This window comes from Podarcis gaigeae (assembly GCF_964106915.1).
Source record: "Podarcis gaigeae genome assembly, chromosome: 18".
Taxonomy (NCBI): Eukaryota; Metazoa; Chordata; class Lepidosauria; order Squamata; family Lacertidae; genus Podarcis; species Podarcis gaigeae.
Genome location: NC_139696.1, coordinates 5,408,459 through 5,422,432, shown reverse-complemented (window position 1 = coordinate 5,422,432; position 13,974 = coordinate 5,408,459). Strand labels below are relative to the sequence as shown.

Below are 13,974 nucleotides of genomic sequence, written 5' to 3'. Positions count from 1 at the left end.
CCGTCCCGCAGACCATGTGATGGGCCGGACTATATTTTTGGAGGGGAAAATGAATGAATTCCTATGCCCAACAAATAACCCAGAGATGCATTTTAAATAAAAGCACACATTCTGCTCATGTAAAAACACCAGGCAGGCCCCACAAGCAACCCAGAGATGCATTTAAAATCAAAGCACACATTCTACTCATGTAAAAACACCAGGCAGGCCTCACAAATAACCCAGAGATGCATTTTAAATAAAAGCACACATTCTACTCATGTAAAAACACCAGGCAGGCCTCACAAATAACCCAGAGATGCATTTTAAATAAAAGCACACATTCTACTCATGTAAAAACACCAGGCAGGCCCCACAAATAACCCAGAGACGCATTTGAAATAAAAGGACACATTCGACTCATGTAAAAACACCAGGCAGGCCCCACAAATAACCCAGAGGTGCATTTTAAATAAAAGCACACATTCTACTCATGTAAAAACACCAGGCAGGCCCCACAAATAACCCAGAGGTGCATTTTAAATAAAAGCACACATTCGACTCATGTAAAAACACGCTGATTCCTGGACCGTCCATGGGCCAGATTGAGAAGGCGATTGGGCCGGATCCGGGCCCCAGGCCTTAGGTTGCCTACCCCTGCCAGAACCTCTCTGAACTACTTGCGTACCCTCCTCCAAATCCTTGCCTTTGCCCCAGGCTGTTTCTGATGACACTCACTATGTACCACTGCTTGTAAAACCACGGATCGGTGGGGACGACTGTGACGGCTCTCTTCGCTCTCCTCTTCACTGTCTGCTGTTCAAACCAGGGGACCTAAAAGCAAAATGACAGGCATTTTAAAAAGGGTTTCCCTCCTCACTCGCCACCCCAGTAATGCCAGTATGATCTTATGGGCTGCCTGTCAATATTGCATGCAGTGTAGTCAATATGAAATTTACTGTTGGCTATACATTGAAAGAGGGACGCTGGTGGCGCTGTGGGTTAAACCACAGAGCCTAGGACTTGCCGATCAGAAGGTTGGCGGTTCAAATCACCGCAATGACGGGGTGAGCTCCCGTTGCTCGGTCCCTGCTCCTGCCCACCTAGCAGTTCGAAAGCACCTCAAAGTGCAAGTAGATAAATAGGTACTGCTCTGGCGGGAAGGTAAACGGTGTTTCCATGCGCTGCTCTGGTTCACCAGAAGTGGCTTAGTCCTGCTGGCCACATGACCCGGAAGCTGTACGCCGGCTCCCACGGCCAGTAAAGTGAGATGAGCGCCGCAACCCGAGAGTCGGCCACGACTGGACCTAATGGTCAGGGGTCCCTTTACCTTTAAACATTTAAAGAAAATGATATACAGGTGGTAAAGGAAACCCCTTTTGGACTGTTTGAAGGAAGTATGATAGCAGGATTCGAAATTTAAGCAGCGGAAGGGAAATGGCAACAATTGTAATAGAGGAAATAAGTATGAGATATAAATACAGGCTTAGTTTTGTGTTTTTTTCCTGCTCTGGAGGGCAGGACTGGAACCCATGGCTTCAAGTTACAAGAAAGGAGATTCCGACAAAACGTTTGGGAAAATCTTTCTGGCAGTAAGAGCTGTTCGGCAGTGGAACGGTCTCCCTCGGAAGGTGGTGGGCTCTCCTTCCTTGGAGGTTTTTAAGCAGTGGTTGGATGGCCATCTGGCATGGGTGTTTGGCTGAGATTCCTGCATTGCAGGGGGTTGGCCTAGATGACCTCCAGAGGCTCCCTTCCAACCCTACAATTCCCTGATTCTACATAATACAGTAGGGGGAAAGGGTGGGAATGAAAACATCACGAAGATAAGGGTGGGAAGTCAAACCATTAAGGCAAATGTGTATTAAAGTTGAAGTTAGTTTGTTAAAATTTCTGAAATTTGCACACACTGCATGCATTGGGAGGCAGTAGTGGATAGAGCCAAGGTAAAAGGAGTTGAGTCTCTCTCTTCCTGCAGCCCCCTTCCACAATTCGCTCGGCTTACCAGAGGCTCTCTCTTCAGACGGAGGTGCCAGCCCCAGTGTCGAGTCAGTGACCTCTGTGCGATGCCTCTGTGCTTCAGGTGGTAATAAGGCTCCCCCTCAATCACCTGCCAGAACGAAAGGAAGAATCGGGGAGTCTTAGGCTGAGCTTTCCCCTCCTCCTTGGCCAACAGGACTGAAAAAGGCAAGGGGGAAACTTCAGCTCAGAGGAAAGGGAGCATTTTTAAGACACAGAAGGAGGGCAGTGGCAAAAGGAAAGACCTATCCCAGGGGTAGGGATGCGGGTGGCGCTGTGAGTTAAACCACAGAGCCTAGGACTTGCTGATCAGAAGGTCGGCGGTTCAAATCCCCGCGACGGGGTGAGCTCCCGTTGCTCGGTCCCTGCTCCTGCCAACCTAGCAGTTCAAAAGCACGTCAAAGTGCAAGTAGAGAAATAGGCACCGCTCCGGTGGGAAGGTAAACGGCGTTTCCGTGCGCTGCTCTGGTTCGCCAGAAGCGGCTTAGTCATGCTGGCCACATGACCCAGAAGCTGTACACCGGCTCCCTCGGCCAATAAAGTGAGATGAGCGCCGCAACCCCAGAGTCGGTCACGACTGGACCTAATGGTCAGGGGTCCCTTTACCCTTATTATCCCATAGGTAGGCAAATTAAGGCCCAGGGGCCGGATCCAGCCCAATTGCCTTCTCAATCCAGCCCGCAGACGGTCCGGGGATCAGCGTGTTTCTACATGTGTGTCCTTTTATTTAAAATGCATCTCTGGGTTATTTGTGGGGCCTGCTTGGTTTTTTTTTTACATGAGTAGAATGTGCGCTTTTATTTAAAGTGCATCTCTGGGTTATTTGTGGGACACAGGAATTCGTTCATTTCCCCCCAAAAAAATAGTCCGGCCCCCCATAAGGTCTGAGGGACAGTGGACCGGCCCCCTGCTGAAAAAGTTTGCTGACCCCTGGGTTAGAGTGTCAGATCAGTACCTGGGGTGCAAGTCCCCACTCAGTCATGAAACTCACTGGGTGGCCTGTCCTTTCTTTCCGGCCTAGGGTTGTTGAGAAGATACAATGGGGAGGAAATTTGTGATTTAGACGGAATGAATAAATAAACCTATTTTTGCATGCAAAGACAGGCTCCTGGAGGTGGTGTTGGTGCGAGCAAGGATGGGTCGAACAGTCAAAAAGGTGGGTTTTTGTACGAGCTCTGACCCGAAGGCCTGACTATTTTGCGGGGACATCTTTGGGGAAAGAAAAAGCACGAGGAAATCCGACACAGATTTAGAGACGGTTGGATGGCGCCTTGTACACCTCCTTCCAGCAATTCCTGCAGCCAAACTGGTGCCAAACATCTCACTCTGCTTTCCTTTGGACCCATCTTTGAGGTCAAAGAGGGGGTGTTGTCGTCTGGGCTGCCCGGGACCTCCAGACACACAGCCCAAGCTTGCACCCTGGGAAAGTCACTTCGGTGCTGCCAATGCGGCGGTACTTCACCACCGGAGGCGCACTCCATTGTCTCTCAAGATGGACGGACGCCAACAATGGTGCTATGGATTGGTTTTGGGGCATGATTTGGGGGGCGGGATGAAAGACTACCATATATAAGGAAACCTCAAAAATGGAAGGTTATGCCGACTCTTCCGGTATGCCGGAAGAAATATCAACAACCTCAGATATGCAGATGACACAACCTTGATGGCAGAAAGTGAGGAGGAATTAAAGAACCTTTTAATGAGGGTGAAAGAGGAGAGTGCAAAATACGGTCTGAAGCTCAACATGGGCACTGGTCCCATCACCTCCTGGCAAATAGAAGGGGAAGAAATGGAGGCAGTGAGAGATTTGACTTTCTTGGGCTTCATGATCACTGCAGATGGTGACAGCAGCCACGAAATTAAAAGACGCCTGCTTCTTGGGAGAAAAGCAATGACAAACCTAGACAGCATCTTAAAAAGCAGAGACATCACCTTGCCAACAAAGGTCCGTATAGTTAAAGCTATGGTTTCCCCAGTAGCGATGTATGGAAGTGAGAGCTGGACCATAAAGAAGGCTGATCGCCGAAGAATGGATGCTTTTGAATTTTGGTGCTGGAGGAGACTCTTGAGAGTCCCATGGACTGCAAGAAGATCAAACCTCACCATTCTGAAGGAAATCCGCCCTGAGTGCTCACTGGAAGGACAGATCCTGAAGCTGAGGCTCCAAGACTTTGTCCACCTCATGAGAAGAGAAGACTCCCTGGAAAAGACCCTGATGTTGGGAAAGATGGAGGGCACAAGGAGAAGGGGATGACGGAGGACGAGATGGTGGGACCGTGTTCTCGAAGCTACCAGCATTAGTTTGACCAAACTGTGGGAGGCCGTGGAAGACAGGAGTGCCTGGTGTGCTCTGGTCCATGGGGTCACGAAGAGTCGGACATGACTAAGCGACTAAACAACAACAACAACATGCCGACTCTGGCTGATGCAGCCCATATTTCTTACCGTTCTCAATAGCCACCCTGTGTTGAATTTTCAACTGGAAGCTCCCTTGGGCATGGACCTATTTCGTTTTGCTCACATGGCTGAGTCCAGCAATATCTACACACTGGTGGGCCCTGGATGCTTTAGCTAAGATTCCTGCATTGCGGCGGGTTGGACTAGATGAGCTCTGGGGTGCCTTCAAATTCTACACTTCTGAATCTGTGTGTGTGTGTTATCACAGAAGAGTTGTTAGCTGTTACAATTACGGCATTCTGCATAGGTCCAGAGACACTTTGCCCACAACCCTATTCTAAACAAAACACACAAAAAGGAATGCATAGCTTTTTTGTCGCTTAAAGGCAACTACACTACCGCAAGACACAACAGCGGCAACAATAATAATAATAATTTATTATTTGTACCCCGCCCATCTGGCTGGGTTTCCCCAGCCACTCTGGGCGGCTTCCACAATGACCAAAAATACACTAAGATGCCATACATGAAAAACTTCCCTGAACAAATGAATTGAGATGCCGCACCCGGGCGCTATCAGCTGCCAAGACTAAGTGGAAACCCCAAACTCAGAAGCAGTCTATCTGTAAGGACCAGACCTAGGTGTGCAGAGCTTTGAGACTGTTCGGTCCGGGTGCGCCAAGTCTTTCGGTGCAGAAGGCACTCCACATATGCTCAGAGGCCACCCTCAACCCGACCTAGGACGGCAGAGCTTTGGGACGGCTTGCGGGTTGCCGCGATCATGTCAACCTGGCTCAATCAAACCTCCATGTTTGAAAGCAGCCTATCGGGCCACTCACAAAACCTGGACGCAGCCTTTCGGTGCAAAAGCACTCCAGACATGCTCAGAGGACACACTCGACCCAAGCTAGGAGGGCAGAGCTTTGGGACTCCCCGTGGGTCGCTCTGATCCCATCAATCCAGCTCAATCAAACCTCCATATTGGGGCAACCACCAACGGCTGGCACCAAGTCTTCCAGTGCAGAATGCACTCCGTGCGTGCTCAGAGGCCACACTCGACCCGACTCTTTCCAGGGAAAGTAATTGGCCCCATCTTTCCTATCCCTTCTCATCCCTGGAGAAGGGCAGTCAGATGGGTGGGGGACACAATATTATTATTATTATTATTATTAATAATAATTATTCCCCCCATCCTATTTCACTGGGGAGAAGGATGGCTGCTGCTCTCCTTGCCAGGTAGATGCAAGCCACCCTCACCTGTCCCAGGTAAAGCATCCCATGCCTGCGCGCCAGGCGCTGTGCCACCTGGGCGCCCGCGGGGACGCGCACCGCCCAGCTGCTCAGGTAGACGCGCGGCCCCGCGGCCCCTCGGGAGAACCGGCCCCAGAGGAGCAAGAGGCAGAGCAGCAGCCCCGCAGCCACCACCCGCTTCATGGCTTCCAGGGAAAGGAAGACCTGCCCTCCCAGGTGGCTTTTATAGCGGGGTGCGGCCTAGCACGCCCCGCCGAAGCCTGGGCCTCGATTTTCACTCCACGCCCGCCGTCAGGGGGCCAAGGGCGGGCTCGTCAAGCTCCACGTGTTCGGAGGCGCGCGGTCGCCATGGCGACGGGAAGCCGGAACGGGAGGGCGCGGGAACTACGAGTCCCGTGAGGCCTTGCGTTTATTTGCAAAGCGAAAGGAAAGGGGCGGGGGGCGCAAGTTCTGCTGGGAGTTGAAGTTTTTTTATTTTCTTAAAGCAAGGCGTTCGCCCTATTGTGAATAAGTTGCTCGTTTGCGTTTGTAAACGGTGCAGGTGTGCTTAAAACAGCACACCCACAATCTACTTGATTTTATCTACGTGCAGTATTTATTACTTTTTTACATAGATGCTTTTACTGGCAGCCCAAATATTCATAATAAAACTATAAAGTACCACATTTCCATTAATGCAAAAAGTGGTTTACAGTCATAAATAGGAGAGAGAAAGCGTGCCTCTGCCCATCTGCAGAGTACCTGGGCATTCATCAATGGAGAGAATCACAGAATCATAGAATTTTAAGAGTTGGGAGCCAAGGGTCATCTAGTCCAACCCCCTGAAATGCAGGAATCTCGGCTAAAGCATCTATGATAGGGAGCTATCTCTGTCTAAAGGGACCCTTGACCATTAGGTCCAGTCATGCCCGACTCTGGGGTTGCGGCGCTCATCTCGCTTTACTGGCCGAGGGAGCCGGCATACAGCTTCCTGGTCATGTGGCCAGCAGGACTAAGTCGCTTCTGGCGAACCAGAGCAGCACACGGAAACGCCGTTTACCTTCCCGCCGGAGTGGTACCTATTTATCTACTTGTGCTGGTCTGCTTTCGAACTGCTAGGTGGGCAGGAGCAGGGACCGAGCAACGGGAGCTCACCCCATCATTGCAGGGATTCGAACCGCCGACCTTCTGATTGGCCAGCCCTAGGCTCTGTGGTTTAACCCACAGCACCACCTGGAACTACTCCCATATATAAATGTTTTATTTTTGGCCTTGCCGCCCAGAGAAGTGAGTTCATCAACTCCTCCATGGTTGGGTGGGATCCAGGTCAAAACTGGCCTTTTGGTCCTCTTCTCGCCTCCATCAATGATGACGCTGGATTTCTGGAATGGAAAGAATCTCTATGGAGCTGCAGCAGCAGGGTTTGACTTTTGCCTGGAAGCAGCCTCGATGAATTCTTCTGCTGTGGAATCTCAACGCTTTCTGGGCGTCTCGCTGACACCTCCTGGGCTGTTTTCACTGCCCTTTTAGGGGACCCTGAAATGACATATAGTGGCGCCTCGCAAGACGGAAAACCCGCTAGACGAAAGGGTTTTCCGTTTTGGAGGCCCTTCGCAAAACGAATTTCTCTATGGGGTTGCTTCGCAAGACGAAAAAATCTTGCGAGTTCCCGTGGGTTTTTTTCGCTCCCCCCCTTTCCTAAGCCGCTAAGCTGCTTATCAGCTGTTCCGCTGATAAGCCGCCTCTCAGCTGATCGCTAAAAGCCGCTAGACCGCTAATAGCGCTAATCCGCTAAGCTGTCAATGGGCTTGCTTCGCAAGACGAAAAAACCGCTAGACGAAGAGAATCGCGGAACAGATTCTTTTCGTCTTGCGAGGCACCACTGTACTTTCTTTGTGAGAAGGTTGCAGTCTCCCGGGAAAAGGATCCTCTTTGCACAACGAACGTCTCAGAAGCTTCAATTCTCCATGGACGGCTGAGAGAAACCAATTCAGATTCCCCCCTCTAAATCAATTGCCTGAACAGAGGTCATTAAAAATATATATGATTTGGGGGCCTGGGCCACTCCCTGTGAGGCCCCGCTCCCCCCAAACCAACCCCCCCAGCGTCCCATAAAGCTAATCCCCTCCCTATAAGGAACAGCCCTCTGCCTTTGGTGGACGTGCCCAAGGATCAAGGCTTTCTGGGAGATTATATATAATGAAATGAAAAAGGTATTTAAAAATACCTTTCTGAAGAAACCAGAGGCCTTTCTCCTGGGTATGGTCAGCCAAGGGGTGCTAAAGAAGGGTAGAACATTTTTTATGTATGCTACAACAGCAGCAAGAATACTCATCACAAAGTATTGGAAGACACAAGATCTACCCACCTTGGAAGAATGGCAGATGAAGATGATAGACTATATGGGACTGGCAGAGATGACTGGCAGAATCCGGGACCAGGGGAAAGAGACGGTGGAAGAAGATTGGAAGAAATTTAAGGACTATCTTAGTAAATACTGTAAAATTAATGAATGCTAGAAGGATGTGGGTTTAGAAGCTTAGATGGTTTTCAGCGGTAATGATTAAGTAAAAAGAAAAAGAAGGTTAAAAAGTAAATGAAAAATAAGGGAGAGGATTTGCTGATTTGATAATTAGAAATTGGGATACAGAAAGGGGAGGTATGAGGAGGTCGGGGAAGTAAGTTATAAGAAAATAAAGATTGAAATTATACTTGTTTTTTTGTTTGTGTTTGTTTGTATTGTGGTTATGTTTTTATGTGTAATACTTGAAATTTATAATAAATATCATTAAAAAAAAAAAAAAAGGAACAGCCCTCTGGTCTCATAGAGCTGAAACATTCGCAAACAGCTCCAAAGCCATGCTTTCAGCGAAGGTTTCCCAACAGAATTGGCTCGCGGCTTCTCAAATATGGTGAGGAATTTGTTCCTAGTCCCGGAGGGGAGGTTGTGAAATGATTGCGAGAGTCTTGTTTCCCTCCAGGGAAGGGTTTTTGGGTTGCAGGTCCCCTAGTGATGGGCGAAGGGGAAGCGTATGGGATGCAGCGGCAATGACGCCGTCGTGAATCAGCATCCCTCTTGACTCCAATGTTTGGACGGGTTCATTCCACACGGATCACCCGGGCCTGTTTTATGGCTTCCTCTGCCTTGTAAATCGCCCGGCCGGCATTTTCGGAACGAAGACTCTTCACGAAAGCTCACCACCGACTGACCCAATAATGGAAGGCGTCGAATCACCGCAAAAATATTTGGATGGGAAAAGGAGGCCCAGATTCCCAAAAAAACACTTGACGTTCTAGCCCCTTTGGAGAGGGTGCGATCCAGTTTGCGCCGGGGGTTCTGAAAGGAAGCCTCGCATCAAAGGAAGGGAACATCAGAATCATGCGATTGCAGAGTTGGAAGGGACCCAGGGGTCATCTAGTCCAACCCCCGCAGTGTAATGTTGGTGGTCTCTCTCATCATTCCTGACCATTCAGTTGAGGCTGGTGGGATTTGGGAGGCCATACACATATGGAGGGAGCCATAGGTGCCCTCCTGCCCCCCATCCTGGTCTTTTGCCTTAGTTGGACATACAAAATGGCCATGTTTGGAGGCGGATTGGAACCCGCCTCTGGCTGATGTTTTCTGTTCAGACCAGTTGCCAGAAAAGCAAAAGCCAAAGGCTCGTTTGGAGAAGGAGCAAACTCAAAAAGAGAGCCTTCCTGGATCTGGCTGAAAGCCCAATTTGAACTCTATAGAGGTCCAGCGCCGAGGGCCTTCTGTCGGTTCCCTCCCTGCGAGAAGCCAAGTTACAGGGAACCAGGCAGGGGCCTTCTCGGTGGTGGTGCCTGCCCTGTGGAATGCCCTCCCACCAGATGTCAAAGAGAACAACAACTACCAGACTTTTGGAAGACATCTGAAGGCAGCCCTGTTTAGGGAAGCTTTTAATGTTTGATGTATTACAGTATTTTAATATTTTTTTGGAAGCCGCCCAGAGTGGCTGGATTATTATTATTATTATTATTATTATTATTATTACAGTGGTACCTCGGGTTACATACGCTTCAGGTTATATACGCTTCAGGTTACAGACTCCGCTAACCCAGAAATAGTGCTTCAGGTTAAGAACTTTGCTTCAGGATGAGAACAGAAATTGTGCGTTGGCGGCGCGGCAGCAGCAGGAGGCCCCATTAGCTAAAGTGGTGCTTCAGGTTAAGAACAGTTTCACATTAAGAAGGAACCTCCGGAACGAAATAAGTACTTAACCCGAGGTACCACTGTATTGACCCGTCACTTTGCAAGCCTGAGCTCTGGAGGGGAGGACTCGAACCCACGGCTTCAAGTTACAAGAAAGGAGATTCCAGCTAAATATGAAGAAGAACTTTCTGGTGGTAGGAGCTGTTTGACAGTGGAACGGTCTCCCTTGGAGGTTTTTCAGCAGAGGTTGGATGGTCATCTGCTTGAGCCGAGAGTACGCCTCTGAGACCCAGTACCTGGAAACCACATGGAAAATCATAGAACTAGAGTTGTGTGGGACACCCGAGGGTCATTCAGCCCAACCCCGGCAATGCAGGAATCTCGGCTCAAGCACCCACGGCAGATGACCATCCGACCTCTGCTGAAAACCCGCAAGGAAGGAGAGTCCACAACCTAGGGAAATGCAGCCGTTCCCGCTTTGCGGCTTCCCAAAAATCGCTGTCCGGTTGGGCACTGCCGCAGAGGGCAGAAGTCCTGGCCTTTGGCCCCACACACCCCAAGCATCTTCGAGTTATTATAAACCTGTCTGCTCCAAGGAAGAAAAACACACACAGCCGACTGTCAAAATCTTTTTCTTTTTTCCCCCTTCCTTTTCTCTGTTTACAGTACTTCCACGTCATTGGTGACTTAACTTCGCCTCGGGTATAAAACCAAAGGTCTGGGCCAGCCAAGCACAGCTCGCTGGAGAAATTTGCCACCTCCGAAGTCTCTGACTTCCAACCACGATGCCTGGAGCCTCTCGCCTTGTCACCAGCCTCTGGGTGCTGTTCCTGCAGTCTCTCCTGTCCGGCGTGGTTGACCTGCGACCCCATGGCCCCCAAGACACCCACCCGCAACTGGAGGCTGTCAAACAAAGCATCCTAGAACGGCTTGGGATGGAGAAACCTCCCAGCGTCCGAGGGGCTTTGGGTCAAGGTGGGCTGCAAGAGGCTCACCTGGTCTACCGGGAGATACTGGCACAACTCAGAGCGAACCAGACCTTGACAACGGCAGCGAAAACTGTTCATACCTTGAGGGCGAAAGGTAAGCTTCACTGCATTCCTAAAGCTTTTGACACAAAATTTGACATCGTTCAGTTCACTTTCAATCTCATAATTCCTTATGTTTCGATTTCCCAGCTGTGTGTCTATGATGCCCCTGTTGTATGACTATACAAGCTGCCGTAACTGCCATTTATTTTATACTGCATTATGACTTATATTACTGTCATCTATTTATTCTCCTTCCCTAGCCTGCTATTCGAATCCTGATCGTGGTTTCATCATGGTTCTAAGTCTGTGGTTCTAAGCACATGACTATCTATTCCCCAAGGAGCTTGAGATGGCATATGTAGTTCTTCCTCCTTCTCATCCCTCTCTCTCTCTCTCTCTCTCTCTCTCTCTCTCTTTTTCTTTTTAATACAGTAATATTTTTATTAAATTTTGAAAAATTTACACAGAAAATTCCAAATGCATTTTAAAAAGAGATTTCTTTTCTATTTTCCGCTTCCGAGTCGTTTTCCTTATCCCTCTCCAATTTTGCTGCATCTTCACTGCATCTTTTAAAAATCATAATCGTAACACAATCACATCTCATTCTTTCTGTTGCTCATAGCTCAAGACCCGGTCGCGGATTCTTCCTGTTGTAATTTTTCTTCAAATAATCCGAAAAGGGCTTCCGTTCTTCAAAAAAATTAGATTTTCTGTTAGATTTTCTGTGCAGACTGTGTTATTGCTAGTCAAATCAAAAGTTAAGATTGCAATGGAAATGCTTTGAAGATTATATAAACACTGTTCACAAAATAATACGTTGATATGTATAGATTAAGACTATAGAATGTATAAGAAGAATGATGTGCAAATGGAATATGAAAGAAAATCAGATAAGAAATGCAAGGCAATGATTTAACATAATAGAAAACAGAAATTGGGGTGGAGGGGAGCCAAGGTTGGGTGGTGGGAATGTAAATTTATCTATATTATTTTTTGTGTTTTTCTTTTGTCACATGTTTATTTTATATTTTTGTGTTTTGTATCTTTGTGTATTATTGTATTGTGTGTATCAGAAATGCATAATAACAAAAAGATTGTGTTCTTGCTAAGAAAGAGTTAACATGGCCTGCTCTGTGTGATTTATTGCTAGCTCGCTCCTAATGTCTTCCTCTCTTCATTCTCTCCACAGTTAAGCTTCTGGGTCATGGATTGGCTGCAGGTCCAGGGGTCACCAGCGACCCACTCAGGCCCCTATACAGTCTGGAAGTCTCCAGGACAGCAGCACTCAGCCGGGACCTCCACGTCTTTCGAGCTGAGCTGTCTCTGTCCAAGAAGTTCTCGCACGTCCCCGGCATCTCCCAGCTCAATTCGACCAGGTTGGCTCGCGTCAACATCTACAGACTGACTGGTGGGGATGGAGAAACCACCACGCTCCTGGCCTCTCAGGTGGTCTCGAGGACCACACCCGTCCTCAACCTCGGAGACGCCGTGGGGCAGTGGCTAGCCGGGCCTGACCCGAGGCTCCTTTTGGGTCTGGAGTTTCCCACGGATGTGGCTTCCTCCGTCCTGGAAGGCAGAGAGTGGCTCCCCCTGGACATTGAGACGCAGGAGCGCAGGCAGGTCCGGAAGCGGAGGCAGCTGGACGAGGAGTGCGGCAAAGGCGACACCAAATGCTGCCTCCGTTCGCTCAAGGTCTCTTTTGCTGACATCGGGTGGTCCGACTGGGTGCTGGCGCCCAGCAGCTACTCCATGAGGTTCTGCGAGGGTTCGTGCCCCCACAACTACAAGCCGGCCAGTATGCATGCCCAGATCAAGGCCAGGCTCCATAGCCTGTCCGGGGAGACGCCGGCTCCCTGCTGCGTCCCCGCCGCCTACGAACCCATGGTCCTCATGCACTATGCCAGCGACGGGAAGGTGGTGACGCAGCTCTTCGACGACATGATCGTCACACGTTGCCATTGTGCGTAGCAGCCCAGGGAGGGCGGAGAGAGGGGTTCTGCGGGAAGCGGCATCCTGTCTGTCCGGAGCAAGAGGACAATAGGAACAGCCCAGGCTCAGTGCCAACTCTGGTGCAAAACAGCACTTTTCGGGAGGATATTTGTGTGCTGAACATCGCCTCTTCTTGCCAGTGCATTGCCCAATTGGCAGCTCCTTTTTACTACTAGGTCATTTTTTCTCAAAAGTCTGTCTTAACCCACCAGGGACCTCTTTTATCAAAAGCCCATCCCAACCCATCAGGGACCTCATTTCCTAAAAGACCATCCCAACCAGTCAGGGACCTATTTTCCCGAAAGCCCTTCCCAACCAATCAGGAATCAAGGACCTATGTAGGTCATCTTTTCTCGAAAGTCTGTCCTAGGCAACCAGGGACCACTTTTATCAAAAGCCCATCCCAACCGGGGTCTCTTTTCACAAAACCCTGTCCCAACCAAATACCGTATTTTTTGCTCTATAAGACTCACTTTTCCCCTCCTAAAAAGTAAGGGGAAATGTGTGTGCGTCTTATGGAGCGAATGCAGGCTGCGCAGCTATCCCAGAAGCCAGAACATCAAGAGGGATTGCTGCTTTCACTGCACAGCGATCCCTCTTGCTGTTCTGGCTTCTGAGATTCAGAATCTTTTTTTTCTTGTTTTCTTCCTCCAAAACTAGGTGCGTCTTGTGGTCTGGTGCATCTTATGGAGCGAAAAATACGGTACCTCTTATCTCAAAAGTCCGTCCCAACCAATCAGGGTTGGTCCACTAAAAACCCAACCAATGGGGGAGCGCAGTGTCAGCGAAACACCATTATAGGTTACAAGCACTTTAATGCAGCAAACAAAGAGCTTTATTTATAAGTGGGTGGTATTAAATGTAGAGGATAACTAGTAATTCTGGGGTTCTTTGAGGGCGTATATGTCAAAAGCAGGGTCTTGCGGGGGGTGTGTGAGTGACAGACAAGTTTGATCATGTCCCCCTGTTCTCTGAACACCTGTCAAAAAACCCCAACCTGTTTTGTGGTTCTAAATGTGTGTGTGTGTGTGTGTGTTTGTTTTTAAAACCCAGTCCTCTTATTTATTGTTAACTTATTCTCATTTGTGTCACCAGTGTTTTGGATGTGTTGTTGGTTTGTATTATTTATATAAGATTTATCTGGGTGGGGAGTAATGA

The 13,974-nt window shown here is 49.0% G+C and overlaps 2 protein-coding genes across 3 annotated transcripts in view; one reads left to right on the top strand and one right to left on the bottom strand.

Annotated features, from left to right (window-relative positions):
• Positions 1-5,999, bottom strand: part of PCSK4 (proprotein convertase subtilisin/kexin type 4) — a 26,565-nt gene extending 20,566 nt beyond the window's left edge. Inside the window, exons 1-3 of the mRNA XM_083720858.1 lie at positions 5,650-5,999; positions 1,982-2,086; positions 718-813 (exon numbers count right to left, since the gene is read on the bottom strand). Of these exons, the coding sequence (XP_083576984.1) occupies positions 718-813; positions 1,982-2,086; positions 5,650-5,826 (378 nt within the window). The 5' untranslated portion in view covers positions 5,827-5,999. The remainder of the gene's footprint in view (positions 1-717; positions 814-1,981; positions 2,087-5,649) is intronic.
• GDF15 (growth differentiation factor 15) lies at positions 5,497-13,974 on the top strand. Of its 2 annotated transcripts, none has more exons than XM_083720653.1 (3): positions 5,497-5,528; positions 10,463-10,879; positions 12,017-13,974. In XM_083720653.1, the coding sequence occupies exons 2-3, from the start codon at positions 10,582-10,584 to the stop codon at positions 12,793-12,795; spliced, it is 1,077 nt and encodes a 358-aa protein (XP_083576779.1). In that variant the 5' UTR covers positions 5,497-5,528; positions 10,463-10,581; the 3' UTR covers positions 12,796-13,974. The 2 variants fall into 2 exon arrangements, with proteins under 2 accessions (XP_083576779.1, XP_083576778.1); XM_083720652.1 differs by lacking the exon at positions 5,497-5,528 and adding an exon at positions 8,605-9,065.

Excerpts from the sequence above, each read along its gene's own strand:
- GDF15 (XM_083720653.1), top strand. The coding sequence starts at position 10,582 with ATGCCTGGAGCCTCTCGCCTTGTCACCAGCCTCTGGGTGCTGTTCCTG. Across the intron at positions 10,880-12,016 it reads TCATACCTTGAGGGCGAAAG|TTAAGCTTCTGGGTCATGGA; the intron begins GTAAGCTTCACT and ends TTCTCTCCACAG.